The sequence below is a fragment of the Neltuma alba genome, unplaced genomic scaffold (assembly GCF_004799145.2).
Source record: "Neltuma alba isolate B1F8T4 unplaced genomic scaffold, ASM479914v2 tig00001127_pilon, whole genome shotgun sequence".
Lineage (NCBI taxonomy): Eukaryota > Viridiplantae > Streptophyta > Magnoliopsida > Fabales > Fabaceae > Neltuma > Neltuma alba.
Window position 1 is genome coordinate 32629 of NW_021632343.1, and position 17846 is coordinate 50474.

At 33.2% G+C, this 17846-nt stretch overlaps 2 protein-coding genes across 2 annotated transcripts; both read left to right on the top strand.

Moving 5' to 3' along the window:
* Nucleotides 1–233: 233 nt before the first annotated feature.
* LOC114751040 (disease resistance protein RPS4B-like) lies at nt 234–2999 on the top strand. Its single transcript, XM_028939706.1, has 4 exons — nt 234–770; nt 1290–1586; nt 1731–1842; nt 1948–2999. The coding sequence occupies exons 1-4, from the start codon at nt 234–236 to the stop codon at nt 2997–2999; spliced, it is 1998 nt and encodes a 665-aa protein (XP_028795539.1).
* A 10796-nt stretch (nt 3000–13795) lies between these two features.
* Nucleotides 13796–15911, top strand: LOC114751049 (protein SUPPRESSOR OF npr1-1, CONSTITUTIVE 1-like). The gene is made up of 3 exons (XM_028939717.1): nt 13796–13897; nt 14021–14320; nt 14412–15911. The coding sequence occupies exons 1-3, from the start codon at nt 13796–13798 to the stop codon at nt 15909–15911; spliced, it is 1902 nt and encodes a 633-aa protein (XP_028795550.1).
* The last annotated feature ends 1935 nt before the right edge of the window (nt 15912–17846 follow it).

The following is a 17846-nucleotide window of genomic DNA, read 5'->3' on the forward strand; positions in this document are numbered from 1 at the left end:
CTTTATCTATATCTATCTATCAATTTATTTTTGGTTCTTTTGCATTGACTAGGGATGAATCTAAACTCATTCAGAATACTGTTAACGATGTTTTAAGGAAACTGAATAATAGATATCCATTCGCGTTGAAAGATCTTGTTGGAATCGATGAAAATTGTCACTGTATTTAATTGTTGCTGCAAAAAGCACCGGTAGTTGGAATTTGGGGTATGGGTGGCTTAGGCAAGACAACCATGGCCATGGTTGTCTTTGCCACACTTTTTTCTCAATTTGAAAGTAGCTGCTTCATGGAAAATGCTAGGGCAATGACAGAAAAGCATGGAATAAGTTATGTACGTGATAAACTTATATCGGAGCTATTAGATGATGAAAATTTGCATGATGGCCCATCTATAGTTTCAGGATCCACATTTGCTATGAGGAGACTTGGCAGAAAAAAGGTTTTGATTGTGCTTGATGATGTATCCCATTCAAAGCATCTAGATAGTCTGGCTAAAGAATGTGGTAGCTTGGGACCTGGCAGTAGAGTCATCATAACAACAAGAGATAAGCAGGTCCTTGATGGAAGAGTTAATGAGATACATGAGGCTAAGGCACTGGGTGATCATGAATCCCTTCAGCTATTCTGCTTCAAAGCCTTCCACAAAGACCACCCAGAAATTGGATATGAGGAACTCTCAGAAAGGGCGGTTGCTTATGCCAAAGGCATTCCATTGGCTTTGACAGTCTTGGGTTCATATCTTCACTCCAAGACTACAAAGAATGGGAAAGTGCATTAAGAAAACTGAAAAAGGCTCCCAATGAGGATATTCAAGAAGTATTAAAACTGAGTTATGACGAACTAAACGATGAGGAGAGGGAAATGGTTTTAGATATTGTATGTTACTTAAAGGGTGAATGGGAACAAAGTGCTATAAGATTATTTGAGAGCCAGGGCTCCATGCAAGCATTGGCATAAGAACCCTTTTAGATAAGGCTTTAATAACTCTTGACTCCTTTAGAGTGCAAATGCATGACCTAATACAAGGAATGGGCAATGAAATTTTTCATCAGCAGTGTTTAAACGAACCTGGAAAAAGGAGCCATTTGTGGAATCATGAGGAAGTTTATGATGTATTGAAAAATAAAAAGGTAAGATAAAGAACTACTATTTACTTTGTTGGCCAAGTTTGAGTAAGTATTAAAAAAAAAAAAAAGAACCAAAAAACAAAACAAAACAAACGAAACCAGTACAATATGATACATTTTATACTTGCTTCTTTTCTTCCCCCCAAATTTTATGGCTACAGGGTACTGATGCAATTGAAAGCATAACATTTGATATGTCTCAAATTAAAGAGGTATCCTTGAGTGCTGATGCTTTCAAAAATATGCCTAATCTCAGAAGTCTCGAATTATATTCCAGGTCTCCTAAAAGCTGTGCAAACCTTCCTTCCGGCCTTGAGTCATTCTGTGACAGATTGGGGTACTTTTATAAGGATTTCTTTCCTTTGGAATCCCTTCCAGCATCAACCTTCTGTCTGCAGAACGCTGTTGAAATTCACATGAAGTATAACCATGTTACAAAATTGTGGGATGGTGTGCAGGTATATATTGACAAACGCTCGCAAATGCACACACAAATCCATCCATCCATCTCTCTCTCTCTCTCTCTCTCTCTCTCTCTCTCTCTCCACGCTTCAATTAAAATACAAGTTTCCCCTATTTGATTTCTTCTCTAATGGTTACAGGATTTTGTGAATTTAAAGGTTGTGGACCTGCATGGATCCAGCCAATTGATGGAGCTGCCTGACTTCTCTAAGGCACAAAATCTTGAATACATAGTTCTTTCACTTTGCTCAAGTCTGTGTTATGTTCATCCATCTATCTTATCTCTCCACAAACTTTTCACTTTGAGACTACGTTTTTGCTATAAACTGAAGAGTCTTTGTAGTTCGAGCCTTTTAGAATGTCTTGAGACACTCATGGTTGCTAACTGTGGGAGCCTTGAAGAATTTTCATTGTTGTCAGAGAAAATAACGGATTTAGATTTAAGTACAACAAAAATAGAAATATTACACCCATCAATTGGGCGTCTCAGGAAACTTGAAGGACTCAGTCTTAATGGTTCAAAGCTAAAGAATCTTCCAATAAATGAACTATGTTGCTTGACAACTCTTGGGAAGCTTAATTTTTATGACTGTGGACACTTAATCGACAAACCAAAACTGCATATCCTATTTAATGCCTTGCATTCATTGCAAGAGTTGTACTTGGAAGAGTGTAGTAGCTTGGCTGAACTACCAGACAATATCAGTGCCTCATCATCCTTACATCATTTATCGCTTAGTGGAAGCAGTGTGAAGAGCTTGCCTGCTAGCATTAAGCATCTTTCAAAGTTGGAGATCATCAAGCTGAGAGAATGTAGGAGGCTTCGTTCTGTACCAGAACTTCCACCATTCATTACATATTTGGACGCCACTGATTGCACGTCACTGGAGACTGCATTTATCACTCCTTCTACTTACAGCAAGGGTTCCTGTTTGCTAGTAAATTGCATGAAGTTGGATGAGCATTCACTATATGGTATTATGATAAATTCTTATTTCGCAATGATGCGATGTCTTTGTTTTGATGAGTCTTTGGTTCATTTCTTTGATGCTGTTTGTTACCGAGGGAGAACTGTTCCAATGTGGTTTGGAAATAATCGAACTGCAAATTCTTCCATAGCTATTCAACTTGCTCCTCATTTTCATAACTCTCTGGGTTTTGTTATTAGTGTCATTGTTTCGGAGTTTACTTCAAATATTAGTTTCCGATCCTTGTTTGAAGACAGAAGAACATTTAAATTGTATTACCGTTTTCACTTGGAAGAGGGTGAAGAGATCAGCGAGGCAACTGATTGGCTATATTGTTCACCTCTGCATCCTGATTTTTCGAAATCAGATCATGTTCTGCTGTGGTATGAACCCTGCAGAATATGTTTGCCAGACACCACTAAGAACACAGGTTATGTTTGAATTCAAGCATGAAGGTGATTTCTTGATCAAGGAATATGAGGTATTCCCTTTGTATGCCTATGAATATCACACGACACAAAGAGCTCACTTTGTATGCAAGATTGGATCAATTTCCTGACCGTAATAGTGATGAATGGGGGAAGGAGTGGGTGTCTGAGACTACAGCCATAATAGATCAAATAAGTGAGAGGTTAATAGTCAGCACTTTTGGAATTCCAGTTGAAGAGTTGGAGATTATGATTATGAGAATCGAAACAAGCTAGTTCCACTCTGTCAGTCAATTTTAACTTTTTGTGCTGAATAAAAAGATAGTACTCAACAGAAGCATGATTGCTTTATCAGTATGTCTCTCTCCTCTTTAATATTTTATCCCTTTGGTATGCTTAATTTTGGTTGTTGATAGCTATCTTTAAGTTGTCTTGAGCAACACAAATTAGCCAACTGCATTGCTGATCATATTTCTTTCCTTAACAGGATTTCTGCCTCCTTGTAACACAAATGAATCAGTGATGCTATTCTCTGGATATAATGAGTCTAATAAGCCAAGGACCATCTTTGAAATGGATACCTTGAGAGGTGTGGGACATCAACTTTTTTGTTGTGAGAATTGTTGATTTATTCAATTCTTCAAGGACACGTTGACTAACTTCTGCAGTGTGCTTTGGTACCTATTTCAATGTATTAAAATATATTTTTCAATTATAATAAATTTTTTAACATTGTTTGATACTTCAAATGGTTATTGGCCCCCAAGAAAACTTCAAATGGCATGCTGATTAACCAAGACTTGCAAACTTAGTTAATCCAAAAAAAAAAAAAACTTGCAGAACTTGCAGTGCCTCAAAATATTTGCGAATCGGTCAGACTGTTGCTAAATGCAACTTTTCCAAAAGTTACTGTAATGAAGAAAATATTGTCATAACCCGCACAAACATCTTAGACTACTGTTACTAACAATTTAATTCATATTATATATATATATTTATATGTTGCTTTGTGTGGGCCAAATGGATTATTTTCTAAACAAATGTCGATTCTGTTTTTCAATAAAATATCGTTACTTCGTAATATAACTAAATTATATTGATGCAGAAGCAAAGTCACCTAAAAATAGCTAATATGCAGTGGAATCGGATAAAAGCATGACATAACAGCATACGTGTGGTACGTATCCCTGTGATAATTAGTTTTTGGATTAAAATTACTTCCCTTGTTATGATTTTATCAACTATCTTTCACAAGTTCTTTTTTTGTAGGATTTTTTCCTTTTTGCAAGGGAGTTCAACTTCTACAGCAGAGGTGGGGAAAACTTCTACATGACTTAAGAGGGAGTTTGACAACCCCCATATAAGCGCTTGAAAAAAATGTTTTCACACAAGTCGAAATAAAAACTTCTCTCATTTACTCACCTCAGGTTTACAAAATCATTTTTAAAAAGCTAATCCAAACACCCCAAACCAATTGTGGCTAAGCATTAATCAAATGTGGGATTATCATTGATTAGCGGTAACTAAGGAAGCTTATGGAATTGACTTGTAGTAACATCTTTCTGATGCAAACCCTGCTGTCCTCAGTCAATTTTGAAGAACTTTGACAACATTATTGACACGAGTTTGTTTTCTGCTTTCTTCTTCATCTGTTCACTACTGCCGGAACAAATCCTTATTGGTCTGTCTTCTGTATGTTTAATAATAAGAATTTGGGATTATTATTTCTCATTTAAACCAAAACTTCCGTCTAAATTATGATTTCTCTTGTTCCTCATAAAGTTAAAAACTCCTTTTCTTCACTTTATTGTCTTCTTGGCAACATGAATAACAAGCTGTCCTGTGGATGCTTGAAGTGATTATATAATTCTCTATCTTCTATTTTTGGTATAGAAAGGAAATGTGATGGTTAGCTGAGGAATATATATCCAGACCATGCCTTTGAGTTCCATACATACATGTATCAATTAATTGAGACTTGATCTTATCATTTAGCTTTATCAATTAATTAATATGCTTAAGGACTTTTTTTTTTGGCCAGCAAAATAAAATTTCATTATAGCTTTAAAAACCCTACAAAACCATGTCTGAAAACAAAACAAACTAAGCTTAGAGCTTAGCGAACAATGGGGTTCACATTAATTAATATCCTTAAGGATTTTATTGTAATTCTTAGTAGTGAATTGTGGTTCATATTATTCTTCTTGATGCATAAACTAAACCCATCATTATGATCTATTCATCTTTGGGGGAGAAGAGCTTTATTTATTCTTTTCTACTTACCAATGACAAACAAACTAGGTTGGTATAATTGGTATTTATTTCAAGTGAGTGTCTGGGATCTTTTACCCTTTTTCATTTTCAACTTTTACATATTAAATAAATCTAGTTTCTTTTTTTAAAAAAAAAAAAAAACTGCCCACGTTGGCTCTATCGTTTCTGTTGCTTTCCAACACAATATGTTCTTTGGAACAGTTCCAAAAAGTGGACTTTGTCACATATTAGTCTGTTCCTAATTATAAGAACCTTTTGATCAAATTACGTTTTTTAAGAAAAAAGTTAAAATTAGTTAAAAGCAATTAATATGTAATAAATATAATTTTTTTTCAAATATATCCCTAATAAATGTAAGAGAATAATAATGAGATAAATAGAGAGAGAATACTGTCTTCAATGCAATATATGAAATTTATTAGAGGTAAAATAAGTAACAATGTATTAAATGTTCAAACAAATTCAAAAAGTACCTTATAAAAAGAAACAAATCCATTCAAAAAAGGGAATTTTATAATTAGGGACGGAGGGAGTACCGCGTTGTCATAATACTACCTCGAGTACTAAATATAAAAAACTAATTGATTAATTTGAGTAGATTAAGAAAATAAGTTAAATGAGTTATTTGTAATAAATATGTGTTATCTTTTCTAAAATATCCTTGCTAATTAAGTTTGTTGGCTAGGACTACTATTTTTAAAAAGATTCTCTTGAAAAAAGAAAAAAAAAAGAGAGATAAAGTAGATTGTGATCTTATATTTATAATCAAAATAAAAGTCAAACGATATCAGAGGTAGACTTTATTGTTTTTAATGAATAAATAACTTCTTGTCTGTTTAACACTAATCACTAATTATAAGTCATGCATTTGCATTTTTTTTAACGCATGGTTGACAGACGTTTTCCGAATGCATGCATCATTTATCTCATTAATAGCTATAATAAATATGCAGTTTGCATTGCCATCGAATATTATATGATTTTTGTTTGGTTTTGTTGGCCATACCTCCTATTCTCATTTGGTGCTAATCACAACAATGAGAATGTAATACTTATTGCTGTGATAAAATCTGGACTATTTAAGATATAATATGAACGGTTCGTATTTAAAATTTTGAAAAAGACAAACACACAAGTTTCAAGACTCACATTTGATAAAATATTTAAAATATACTTATTTTTGAAAAGATTAATATAATTTTTAGTTGCTTGATATTGTTTTATTTTGATTTTAGTCTCTTAAGTTTCAAGTCATATATTTTAATCCCTCAATTTTTTTATTTAAAACATTAATTTTTATATTTTAATAAAAATCTGGACCATTTTATTTCTTAAGAAATCAAAAATTATGATTTAAAATAGAGAAACCAAAACCAAATAAGAACAAACTTGAAAAACAAAAAAAAAATATCATATCATCCATTTTTAAAACTTAAACAAGCGAGTCCAAATTTTCCAGGAAATGATTTTTCCAAAAAATGTATTTTTTAATTGAAAAACGTTTAAACAAATAGACCTCAGGTAAGATTTTAGAAAGCCTATTTAGATTTCTTAACATAGCATGAACACGTACCTTGTTTTATTTAAAAGAAATCCTTTTTTTTTTTGATTACTCCATCCGGTATTTCAGGATAATAGGCGTCTTTCAGCCATGACAACGACTCCAGACTAATCCTTTTAACAGTTAAAGTTAACTTTTCTTACCGGTAAAAACAATGCCATTGCTATGTTTAGAAATGCATGCTTGAGAGAAAATTGCCCCACCAAATACTCTCAAAAAGATAGTTTGTCCTTCATATGAGACAATTAATTGATTCGTACAAATCGTAGTTAAAGAGTGAACAAGTTTCCGGTGGAAAATTGTGAATATAATAAAGGGGCCTGGCTTTCCTCCGCTGCCATCTCCGCTGCCTCTCCGCTACCAGAAACGCACCGTTTAGCGAGTAAAATGACCAATGGGACTTGACAAAAAACAGTGCAGTGCCAGACTCCGGAAGTCGACGAAACGGAAAAAAAAAATCAGGAAAAACACGGACACGGACACGGACACGGATTCTGGATAGGCAGCAAAAGAAATATTACTAAATAAAAAAAATTAGGGGAAAAACGACTGAGCCACAAATTTTAAGATGGAAGTAATAATTATTCGGATTGTGGCTCAACGCTTTATATGCACTATTTTCATCTCTAAATATACAATTTTTGTCAAAATAAAAAATAAAAAATAGAAATATTTCCTACGGAAATTTAAAATTATTTCATTTTTCAGTTTTCCTTTCAACAGATGTGAAAAAAATATTGGTTGTTGAGGGAGATTCCCAATAATTCGTTTTGCAAAAAAATATTTTCGCATTTATTTAACAATAAATGATCTTTTCAAAATATACCCATATTTAACGGGGGATAAATGTAAGAAATATTTCAGGAAAAAAGAACTCCTTGATCTACTGATTACTCATTGAAATATTTTAAGAAAAACTGAAAGGGAATGCTTTCTTAGGAAAAAAAATAATCTTGAATTTTGGTAGGAAATATTTGATATTTTTAATTGTGATAGAAATGGTATCTTTAGAAATGAAAATAGTGCATACTCCATCCGGTTACAAGACACTTTTTAGGGAAAAAAAATTGTCCCTTTTTATAGGGCACTATGATAATTTTAGTGAGTATTAAATTTTTTTCCAATATATATTCATATTTAATAAAGGTAATGAGAGAGTATAAATCAATAGTATGTATTAATGAAAGTGATATCAAAAATAACTTAAATTTTAAGATAGATTTAGTGTATTTAGCTTTTTTTTATTGATATGTGTAAATTAATTAATAGACTTTTATAATAAGGAGTAGGGGAAGCATAAAGTGTTGAGCCCCAATACGAATAATTATCACGTGGATCTTAAAATTTTCCAGAATCGAATGTCCACTTTTTTCTTTTTCTCTCTCTTTTGCTTCATTGATTTTCATGCTCTGGCATTGCACAGTGTGTTTGGTCGAATACCATTTGTCATTTTTACATGCTAAACGGTGCGTTTCTGGCAGCGGACCATAATGGCAGCGGGGGAAAGCCAGACCCAATAAAGGTGGGGTTGAATGGGGAGGAACGGCACGTCTCCGAATGTGAAAAGAATGAAGTTCAATTGCTGTTCATTTGGCTCCCGAGCTTAACAAGTAAACCAAGTCGATTCGATGCCATCTTATACTCCATCATCACCATGAACTTGTCTCATCAGCAAAGAAGAGAGTGTAAACTTTGTTTTTGATCACTCTGAATAGCTAATCACAGTACCATGGCCGCTGCAGCTTCATCATCATCATCCTCCTCCTCTACTGCATATGTTCCCAGAAAATATGACGTTTTTTGAGTTTCAGAGGTGAGGACACTCGCAAAACCTTCACCAGCCATCTTCTAACTTCCCTATGCAGGAGCGGTATTCGAACCTACATAGATTATGAACTCCCAAAAGGGGATGACATTTCCCAATCGCACATCCAAGCAATTGAAGATTCAAGCATATTTACTGTGATCTTCTCTGAAAACTATGCTTTCTCAAAATGGTGTTTGAAGGAACTGCTTAAGATACTAGAGTGTAAAGAAGTCCAAGGACAGCTTGTTATTCCTATTTTCTACCAAATCGACCCATCTCATGTGCGCAATCAAAAGAGAACTTACCAGGAAGCTTTTGAAAAACACTTACACAAAACCCAGAGAGGTGAAGCAGTGGAAACGTGCTCTTTTTGAAACTGCAAACTTAGCTGGTTGGGACTCTCGGATCTATAGGTCAGTATGTAGTTTGAAAATTATACCTTTGTATTCTTCCGGTTCTAAATATAAGATTTTTATTGTAGTGTAAATTGTATTACAAAAGTGATCTTATATTTAGAACTGGAGGGGTATTATTAAACTAGACTTTCATACCTTGTCTTTTTTGGATTAATTAGCTACTTGACTTTGTACTTTTGTTTTTTATTTTGATTTATCTTGCTGACTACAATTACATATCCATGTGGATATGCTCATTCATTTTCAATCTTTCAAGTTGATCTGCTTCAGCTTTCTGTTGAGAAAGCTTGTTTAAACTATTTAAAATTGTGCATTCAGCGCTAACATCAATTATTATACTTCTCTTGTCCTTAATATAATATCTACTTAATTAATTTGATTAGATTAAGGAAGTTAGGTAAGTTAGTTAATTATAAGAAACGTGACACGTTTTTCCTAAAACATTATAATCATTTTTTTTAATACCCACACTCTCTCTTCTACTTGATTATGGTTGAGGGAGTATCCATAGGAGTATTTTAAAGAAAATTAATAAATATGAGAAATGGATCTTATATTTAAAATCAAAATCAACTCAATAATTGGATCTTATATTAAGGACCGGATCAGTAGTTAATCAACCTTTAAAAAATTAATTGGGAGTATAAAGGGCATGCATATAAATAATTAGTAGCATTACAAACATGTTTTGTGTTTTATTTGAGATTGAGATTATACGTGTTTTCTTCAATTCTTTTCATGAGAGACTTGTGTGCGTTTGGTAAATAATGAAGATGACTTCGTAAAAAGATTAACTTGATGACTTCGTAAAAAGATTAACTTTCTTAACTTGATACGAGTTATAATGGCCTTTTTTTTTTTTGGGTGAATGAGTTATAACGGCTCCTATCTCTTAAGCAAGTGATTGGTAGTTAACTTACATCTTTTGCGCATAGGAAAAAACTAGTTGAGAAGCATCTCTGTATCCTCTTTATATGCCTAGAAAGATTAGTATGTATTATTCACAGAAAAAAAAAACACTATATTTTGTGCTTGTTTGGCAGAGCACCTGATGAGGAAAAGAGTAATTTCTAGGGGTGATAAGCCAGTTCACAAATTTAAAAGCTGTTTGTCACAGCTTTTGACCAACTGAACTTATAAATCAAAAGCTACCTTTTTAAATATGATTGTAGAAGTACCTAAAACTTACTTATGCAAAAATAGCTTTTGAAATTAAAAGATATTTTTACCCTTATATTATGATATTTTTATGCTTCTCTATATATTTTTTGTGCTTCTCAATCAATTTTTTATTTTTTATTTTTAATATTATCTTAAGTGAAAATAATTTTTAACAATTTTTATTATATTTTTAACTTTTAATGTTATCTTTTATTTTATGTTTATATAAATTATGCAGAGTATATCATCCAATTAATTACACAATAGTATTTGGTTCAAAAATTTTCACATTATTATGATTTCTAATTTAAATATATTTTATTCATTAAATATAACTTTTGATATTATAATAATTTAAAATTATTATATTTTATAAATTCATATTTTTAATTATTTTTATTATTTAATAAAAGTCAAACACATTTCGGTTATTCTACAGACTAAACTTAATTATTTAATCATAATCGAAATAATTTTTTTATTTTACAAACTAACTTTTATAAAAGTTAATTCAAATACAAATTACATTACCCAATCTAAGTTTTACTTAATCTCATTTTTCTAAAAGTCATATTAAGAATAAGTTACTTTTTCTACTGCTAATCCAAACCAATCCTCCTTTGTGTGGTTTGTTATTTCTTTTAGGAATGTCTACTTTCTTTTATCAAAAATGGTTAACCCATGCTAGACATCAATAATTATGAATGAAAAATTATATTTGTTTGCTTAAGTTCTATCGTTCTTAACTCATTTTCTTAATGATATTCACATTGAAGATCATATGGTGCAATCACTTTAATTTTTCCTTAGAAAATTATATGCAAATGCTTCCCACTATGCATTGATAGCTCTAAAAAAATACATCAAATATCACTAAATGTAGAATGTCATCAGTCATGTAGATGTATTGAAATTTATGTAATTTGATCTAAAGAAAAGGGAAAATTCTAATTAAATCTATTTGAAATAGCAAAATTCTAATTTAAGCCTGCACTTTTAACAAATTCTTAATTAGTCCAAGAGACCTAATTAGGGATTTTTAAATATTTCTAAAAGACCAAAATACCCTTCATAATTAAAAAGCCTAATTTTAGTTTTAATTCTTTTAATTGAATTTAACTAACATGTTTTTTCTTTAAACATTATCACATGAAAATTTGGCCAAAAACATTATCGTATAAAAAACAAAAAAAGAAAAATCACGATTATAACCAATAAAAAGTAATTGAAAATTCAAGATAAAAAAATACATAATTTCTAGATATCTATAGAATTGCAAAAATATGGAAACTAATAAAAATTTTACGATTTCAAATGTAAAAGATTAACAAGATCAGATTTTTTTTTTTGTGCGAGAAAAAATCAAATCAAAGATTCATGGAATTGTTGAATATCTATCAAAATTAATTTTACTATTTCACAACTTACATTGAGACTCATCAATTCATCTTCAATTTTCCGGTCTCCAAGATTTATTCAATATCAAATTTTTATTATATAAAAAAAATAAAAGGCCATAACTTCTAGAATTGACATAACGTTCACAATTACAAAACACACCTTTGACATAAAATCTAAGAAAGACCACGTCCTCATTAGTAAATACTAGAATAATTAAAATTAAAATCAGATTTACACCTACTTTCAATTTTCCTTTTTTATTACAAAGAGGCATTCCGGTCTTTCAGCAACATTTGAAAATCCCTAATTAGGCCTCTTAGCCTAATTAGGAATTCGTTAAAAGTATAAGCCTTAATCGGAATTTCATTATTTCAGATGGATTTAATTGGGATTTTCCCTAAATAAAATAACATCAATTTCATTTATTATCTTATTCAATATATAACTGCAAATTTGGCTGGCTGGGACTCTCGAAGCTGTAGGTCAGTATGGCCTCCTCACCCTGAAACATTTAATCAACTTGTGCTGGGTTAGCAATCAGTTAACGACAATTTTATACTTCTATTCTTTTTTCTTTTCTTACTGGCCCAGAATTTCGATTTTTTTGTCCATGATTTCGTATCTTAAATACTTACGTCTTGAAAACTAAAATATTTATATCATATCAATAATTTCGTGATTATTTATTTCTAAAAGATATCAATAATTGACTGCCTCGTGAGTCGCATTGATTTTCCAATAAAAATAATGTTGAGGCCATTAGACGATGCTCATATTCTCTCTTCTTTAATTTGGAGTGCCTCTCGAAAAAATTCATTAAAACGTGTTCAGGTTTTAAATTGTACCATCTATTTCAAATCATTTGTCAGTGAAGACAACAAAATTTACGATATCATCGAATTTTTCTTTTTGCCACTTTAATTTATGGTCCATTTATTTTCATCAATCTCTCCCTTTTCCTTTACAATAATACTTTCTTTTATCGGAGAAGTTAATGAATGTGCCCACTTACTTGCCAGGCAAAAGCTCATATTGCTTCCCCTGATTGGAATCATTCTATTAGCCACCTAAATTTTGTATGGCTTTCCTTGAAAGGGAGAGGATATTATCGTTAGACCTGTTTAATCTGTTGTTTACTTGATGCGGCTTCTCTTTTACCTTAAAAAATAATACTTACTTTCTTATTTTGTTGATCTTTTTTCATATTTTAGGGACGAACCAGAACTCATTCAAAATATTGTCAACGACGTTCAGCAAAAGATTAACCTCAGTTATCCAAGTTCATTGATGGGTCTTGTTGGAATTGATGAAAATTGTAACGAGATTGAAAGGTTACTGGAAAAAGTCCCAGTAATTGGAATTGGGGGTATGGGTGGTATAGGCAAGACCACCATGGCTAAGGCTTTATTTACCAAACTCTCCTTCAAATTTGAGAGTTCTTGCTTTTTGGAAAATGTAAGAGAAGAGGTAGAAAAGCAAGGATTGACATACGTACGCAACAACCTTCTGTTTGAGCTACTAAAGGAAGATATTTCCCCTCATAGGCCGCCTAATGTTGCAAGTAACGCCTCTGTTATGAGAAGACTAAGTTGTAAAAAAGTCTTCATAGTGCTTGATGATGTTAGTAGTTGGAAGCAATTAGAGTATTTAGCTCCATATTGGGAATACTTGGGACCAGGCAGTAAAGTCATCATTACAACAAGGCATAAGCAATTGCTTGTAATTGCAGGAGTTCATGAATATATGCGGCCCGGCCTTTGAGCCATCACAAGTCTGTTGAGCTCTTCAACCTCAAGCCTTCCACTCACACCATCCAAACATTGGATATGAATCCCTCTCACAAAGGGTTGTTCATTATGCACAAGGCATTCCGTTAGTTTTGGTAGTATTGGGTTCATTTCTTCGTTCAAAAACTCCGAAGGATGGGATAGTGCATTGTCAAAACTAAAGAAGAGTCCCAATGAAGACATTCTAAAGTTTTGAAATTGAGCTTTGATGAATTAAGTTTTGAAGAGAAGGAAATGTTTCTAGACATTGCGTTTTTTTGGAATGGTGAAGGAAAGGAATATGTGATAACACTATTAGAAAGCTTTGGTTTCCATGCGAGAATTGGGTTGGAAACCCTTGTAGATAGAACTCTTATAACTATTGATCATGGCCAGGTACTCATGCATGACTTAATAAAAGACATGGGCTATGAAATTGTTCGTCAAGAATGTATTAAAGAACCTGGAAGACGAAGTAGATTATGTGATCCAGAAGAAGTCCATCATGTGTTGAAAAATAATGCAGTGAGTAAGAAGCATTATGTTTTTAGTTATGGTGCATCACATGATTGTTACATTACTGCAACTGATTGTTATATTAACATATATACATTCAATTTAATTCTACTTTATATTGTGTTTTTTCAGGGAACTGATGAAATTGAAGGCATAGTATTAGATCTGTCCAAAATTAGACATGTACACTTGAGCATTGATACCTTCAAAAAGATGTCCAATCTAAGATTTATAAAATTCTATTCGCTCAAGGATAGGAGATCTTGCAAGGTGGATCTGTCTTCTGGCCTTGAATTATTATCTGAGCGATTAAGGTACCTTCAATGGGATGGTTATCCTTTGGAGTCTCTACCATCCTCATTTTGTCCAGAGAAACTTGTTGAACTTCGCATGCGAAACAGCCGAGTTAAAAAACTTTGGGATGGAGTGCAGGTATATAAATAAGAGAATGTATGTTTCAATTTTTAGTCAAAGCTCTGTGGTTTTCTTTCTCATGTAATGTTTTCCTTTTTAATCGTGACAGGATTTTGTGAACTTGACGAGAATAAATCTGGCTGGATGCAAACAATTGATGGAGCTACCTGATCTTTCGAAGGCACAGAATCTTGAATCCGTGGATCTTGAATCATGCGAAAGTTTGTGTCATGTTCACCCATCTATCTTATCTTTACAAAGACTTGTTGCTTTGAATCTCAATAAATGCATTAAACTGAAGAAACTTCGTGGTGAGAATCCTCTACAGTCTCTCCAAGAGATTTATCTCAATTGGTGCTTTAGTTTGACAGAATTTTCGTTGCCATCACAAGAAATCGCGAGCTTAAAACTAGAAACCACTCGCATTGAGATGTTGGACTCATCAATTGGGCATCTCAGTAAGCTTAAACAGTTCAGTGTTAATGGTTCAAGACTGAAGAGCCTTCCAATAAATGAGTTATGCTGTTTAAGATCTCTGCAGGAGCTACGGCTTTGTAATTGTGAGCAAGTAATTGACAAACTGAAGCTGCATATTCTGTTTGATGCCTTGCGGCTTTTACAAAAACTACATTTGGATGGGTGTCGGAACTTAATTGAACTTCCTAACAATGTCAAGCATCTCTCAGGGCTAAAAGTTCTTTCTTTGAAGAATTGTGACAGACTACAATCTCTACCAGAGCTTCCACCATCCATCGAAGAATTAGATGCCGCCAACTGCCCATCCTTAAGGACAATAACTCTCACTTCTCGGGAATATTCTTTGTCGCCAGAAGAAGGAATGATGGCTTTAACACCGTATCCCTCAATTGGGTATCTTATGAAACTTAGAAAGCTTCGCCTTAATGTCTCAAATCTGACGAACTTTTCAATTGAGCAGCTATGTTATTTGAGATCTCTTAAGGAGCTCACTCTTCTTGATTGTGGACCAGTGATTGGTAAGTCAAACCTGCTCAAGTTATTTGATGCCTTGCGCTCTTTGGTAGACCTTTATTTGGAAGGATGTAGTAACTTGCATGAGCTTCCTGACAACATGAGCTCCTTATCATCGTTATATTTAGTGGGATTAGTACGAAGCAATGTAGAGTACTTTCCTTCTAGCATCAAGCATCTCCTGAAGCTAGACTACATTTACTTGACCAATTGCAAGAGGCTTCGATGTCTACCAGAACTTCCACCATTCACTAGATACGTGAAGGCCACTAATTGCTTATCGTTGGAGGTTGCGTTCCCTTTAACAACTTGTAGGCCGCAACGGAAATATCTATTGGAGTCCCTCTTTCTTGAAAACTGCTTGAAGTTGGAGCATTCACTTTCCAGTATTGAAGAATATGCTTACTTGTCGTTGAAGCGAGCGGCGTATCTCAATCGAACTGGTGCTTTTTGTTACCCAGGGAGAAAAATTCCAGAGTGGGTTAGATATAACCAGACAACTAAGGCTTCAAGTTTCATAACCATTGAACTCTCTTCATCTGTGAACAATTGTTGGGCTTTGTTTTCTGCTCTGTTCTTCCTCAGTTCACGTCAAAGCCAAATTGTCAGAGTTACCTGAAATGCCAAATATACTTTGAAGATGGTGAAGAAGTCAGAGGCAAGGGTGACGATATGCCGATAACAGACTTAAATTCGCATCATGTTTTTCTATGGTATGATCCACTCTACTCTGTATGCATTTTAAGGGAACTTATGGAAAGAGAGGATCAAGGCATTAAAGGTAACTCGAAGCTTTCATTTGAGTTTTCTTTTGTCTCTTATGATGAGAACTACTGTACAACCAAACATGATCTGATAGAAGCATGTGGGGTTTGCCCAATATATGCTTCAGAATATCACAATTTCCTTCAACAAATGGAATTCGGGTTGGATTTGGGTAGTCAAAAGAAGAGTGGTTGTGATAACGATGAGCATTCACTTTGTGGAATTATGGAATATGCTAGTTGCTCATTGAAGCGAGTATACGGCAATTTTGAAAGTGTACATGTTTCTTCCCCTGAAATGCCAAATACTCCGGCGGGGTTTCTAGACAAAACCACGGATACTCACTCAGTTTCTTTTCAACTTCCAGATTTTGATGACTTGATGGGTTTCATTTTTTGCTTTGTTATTCCTCAATTCTCCTCAAAAGAAAGAGATCGAAATCACTCAAGCTGTCGGTGGTCCTGGTTATATGATTTTGATGAAAAAGGGTCTCTGATCATGATTTGAAGGCCCAAGAGGATGGCATTATTCCATGACAGAATTGAATTCGGATAATGCCTTCCAATGGTATGATCCCCTCTTTTGTGAATTCATATTAGATCAAGTTAGAAGAAAAAGAATTGGGGATGTGGGGTTGCTTTCATTTGAATTTGAGTTTGGTGATTGGTGATTGCTTGATCAAAGAATGGGGAATCCACCCAATATATGCCTCAAAATATAACAATTTCCTTCAACAAAAGGAATTGAAGTTGGAGGTAGGCATGAAGAGACCTCGAGATACTTGTGATGAGGAAGAACTACTTACTCTAACAAAGAAATTGAAGGCATCTTCTGTTCAATCTACCAACATTGACGAGTTACTACTCTCACTGTCTGAATTGAATTTGAAATTTGCGAAGGATGGCACTCTACAAAAATAAATTACTATCAATGCTTTAGTGGTAATCTCTCTCTCTCAAGATTTTACCCATTAATTAGGCTGGAGTTTGGTACACAATTAATGTTTATTTAGGCAACTGATTATATTATATGGATGCATCTGTGCGTGAAAAGGATTATTTTTAAGCAATCTATAGTCAATTATTTTCTTATAATATGATTATCTGCTCGTGACAAGTAGAAAAAAAATTCATTTCAATTTCCTGTTAATAGACTATTGTCCAAATTTTTAATTTTTTTCAAACTCAACAATGGGTTCGAAGAGTTTTACAAAACAAAATTTGGATGGAAAGTAGCAAACGAGCATAGTTGATTTCTTACCAAATGACTATTCTATTTTAGAATTTAAAGCTTTTTTTTTTTTTGGAGATGACAATGTTGGATCTGATTGGACATTTAATATCAAACAATGACTTATCGCTACTTAAACTTTCAATTTCTTACTACCCAAGCTTCTAATCTTTACAGCTTTTCACAACTATAAAAAGCCCTTATTAGAGATTAGTTTTTAAACTTACTAGAGATTAGTTTTTAAATCAGTCCTCAATTTCCATTCTCCCATTTCATTTCTCGCATGGGGAAGCCTTCTTTCTTTTTGATTGATATAATGGGACTAAAATTTGATTAAGATTAAAAGAACTGTGACTTACTTGCTCAAGTGAGTAATCTTTAGAGAAGAACTGTTTGATGTTGCAGAGGCAGAGTTACTCAAACGTAAGCTGATGATAGAGTCTTATTGGTCTATCTTCCGCATGTTTAATGTGTTCTGACTGAACAGTAAGGATTTGGAATAATTATTTCTGTTATATACCATAAGTTCCAGCGCACTTATGATTACTTTTGTTCGTTA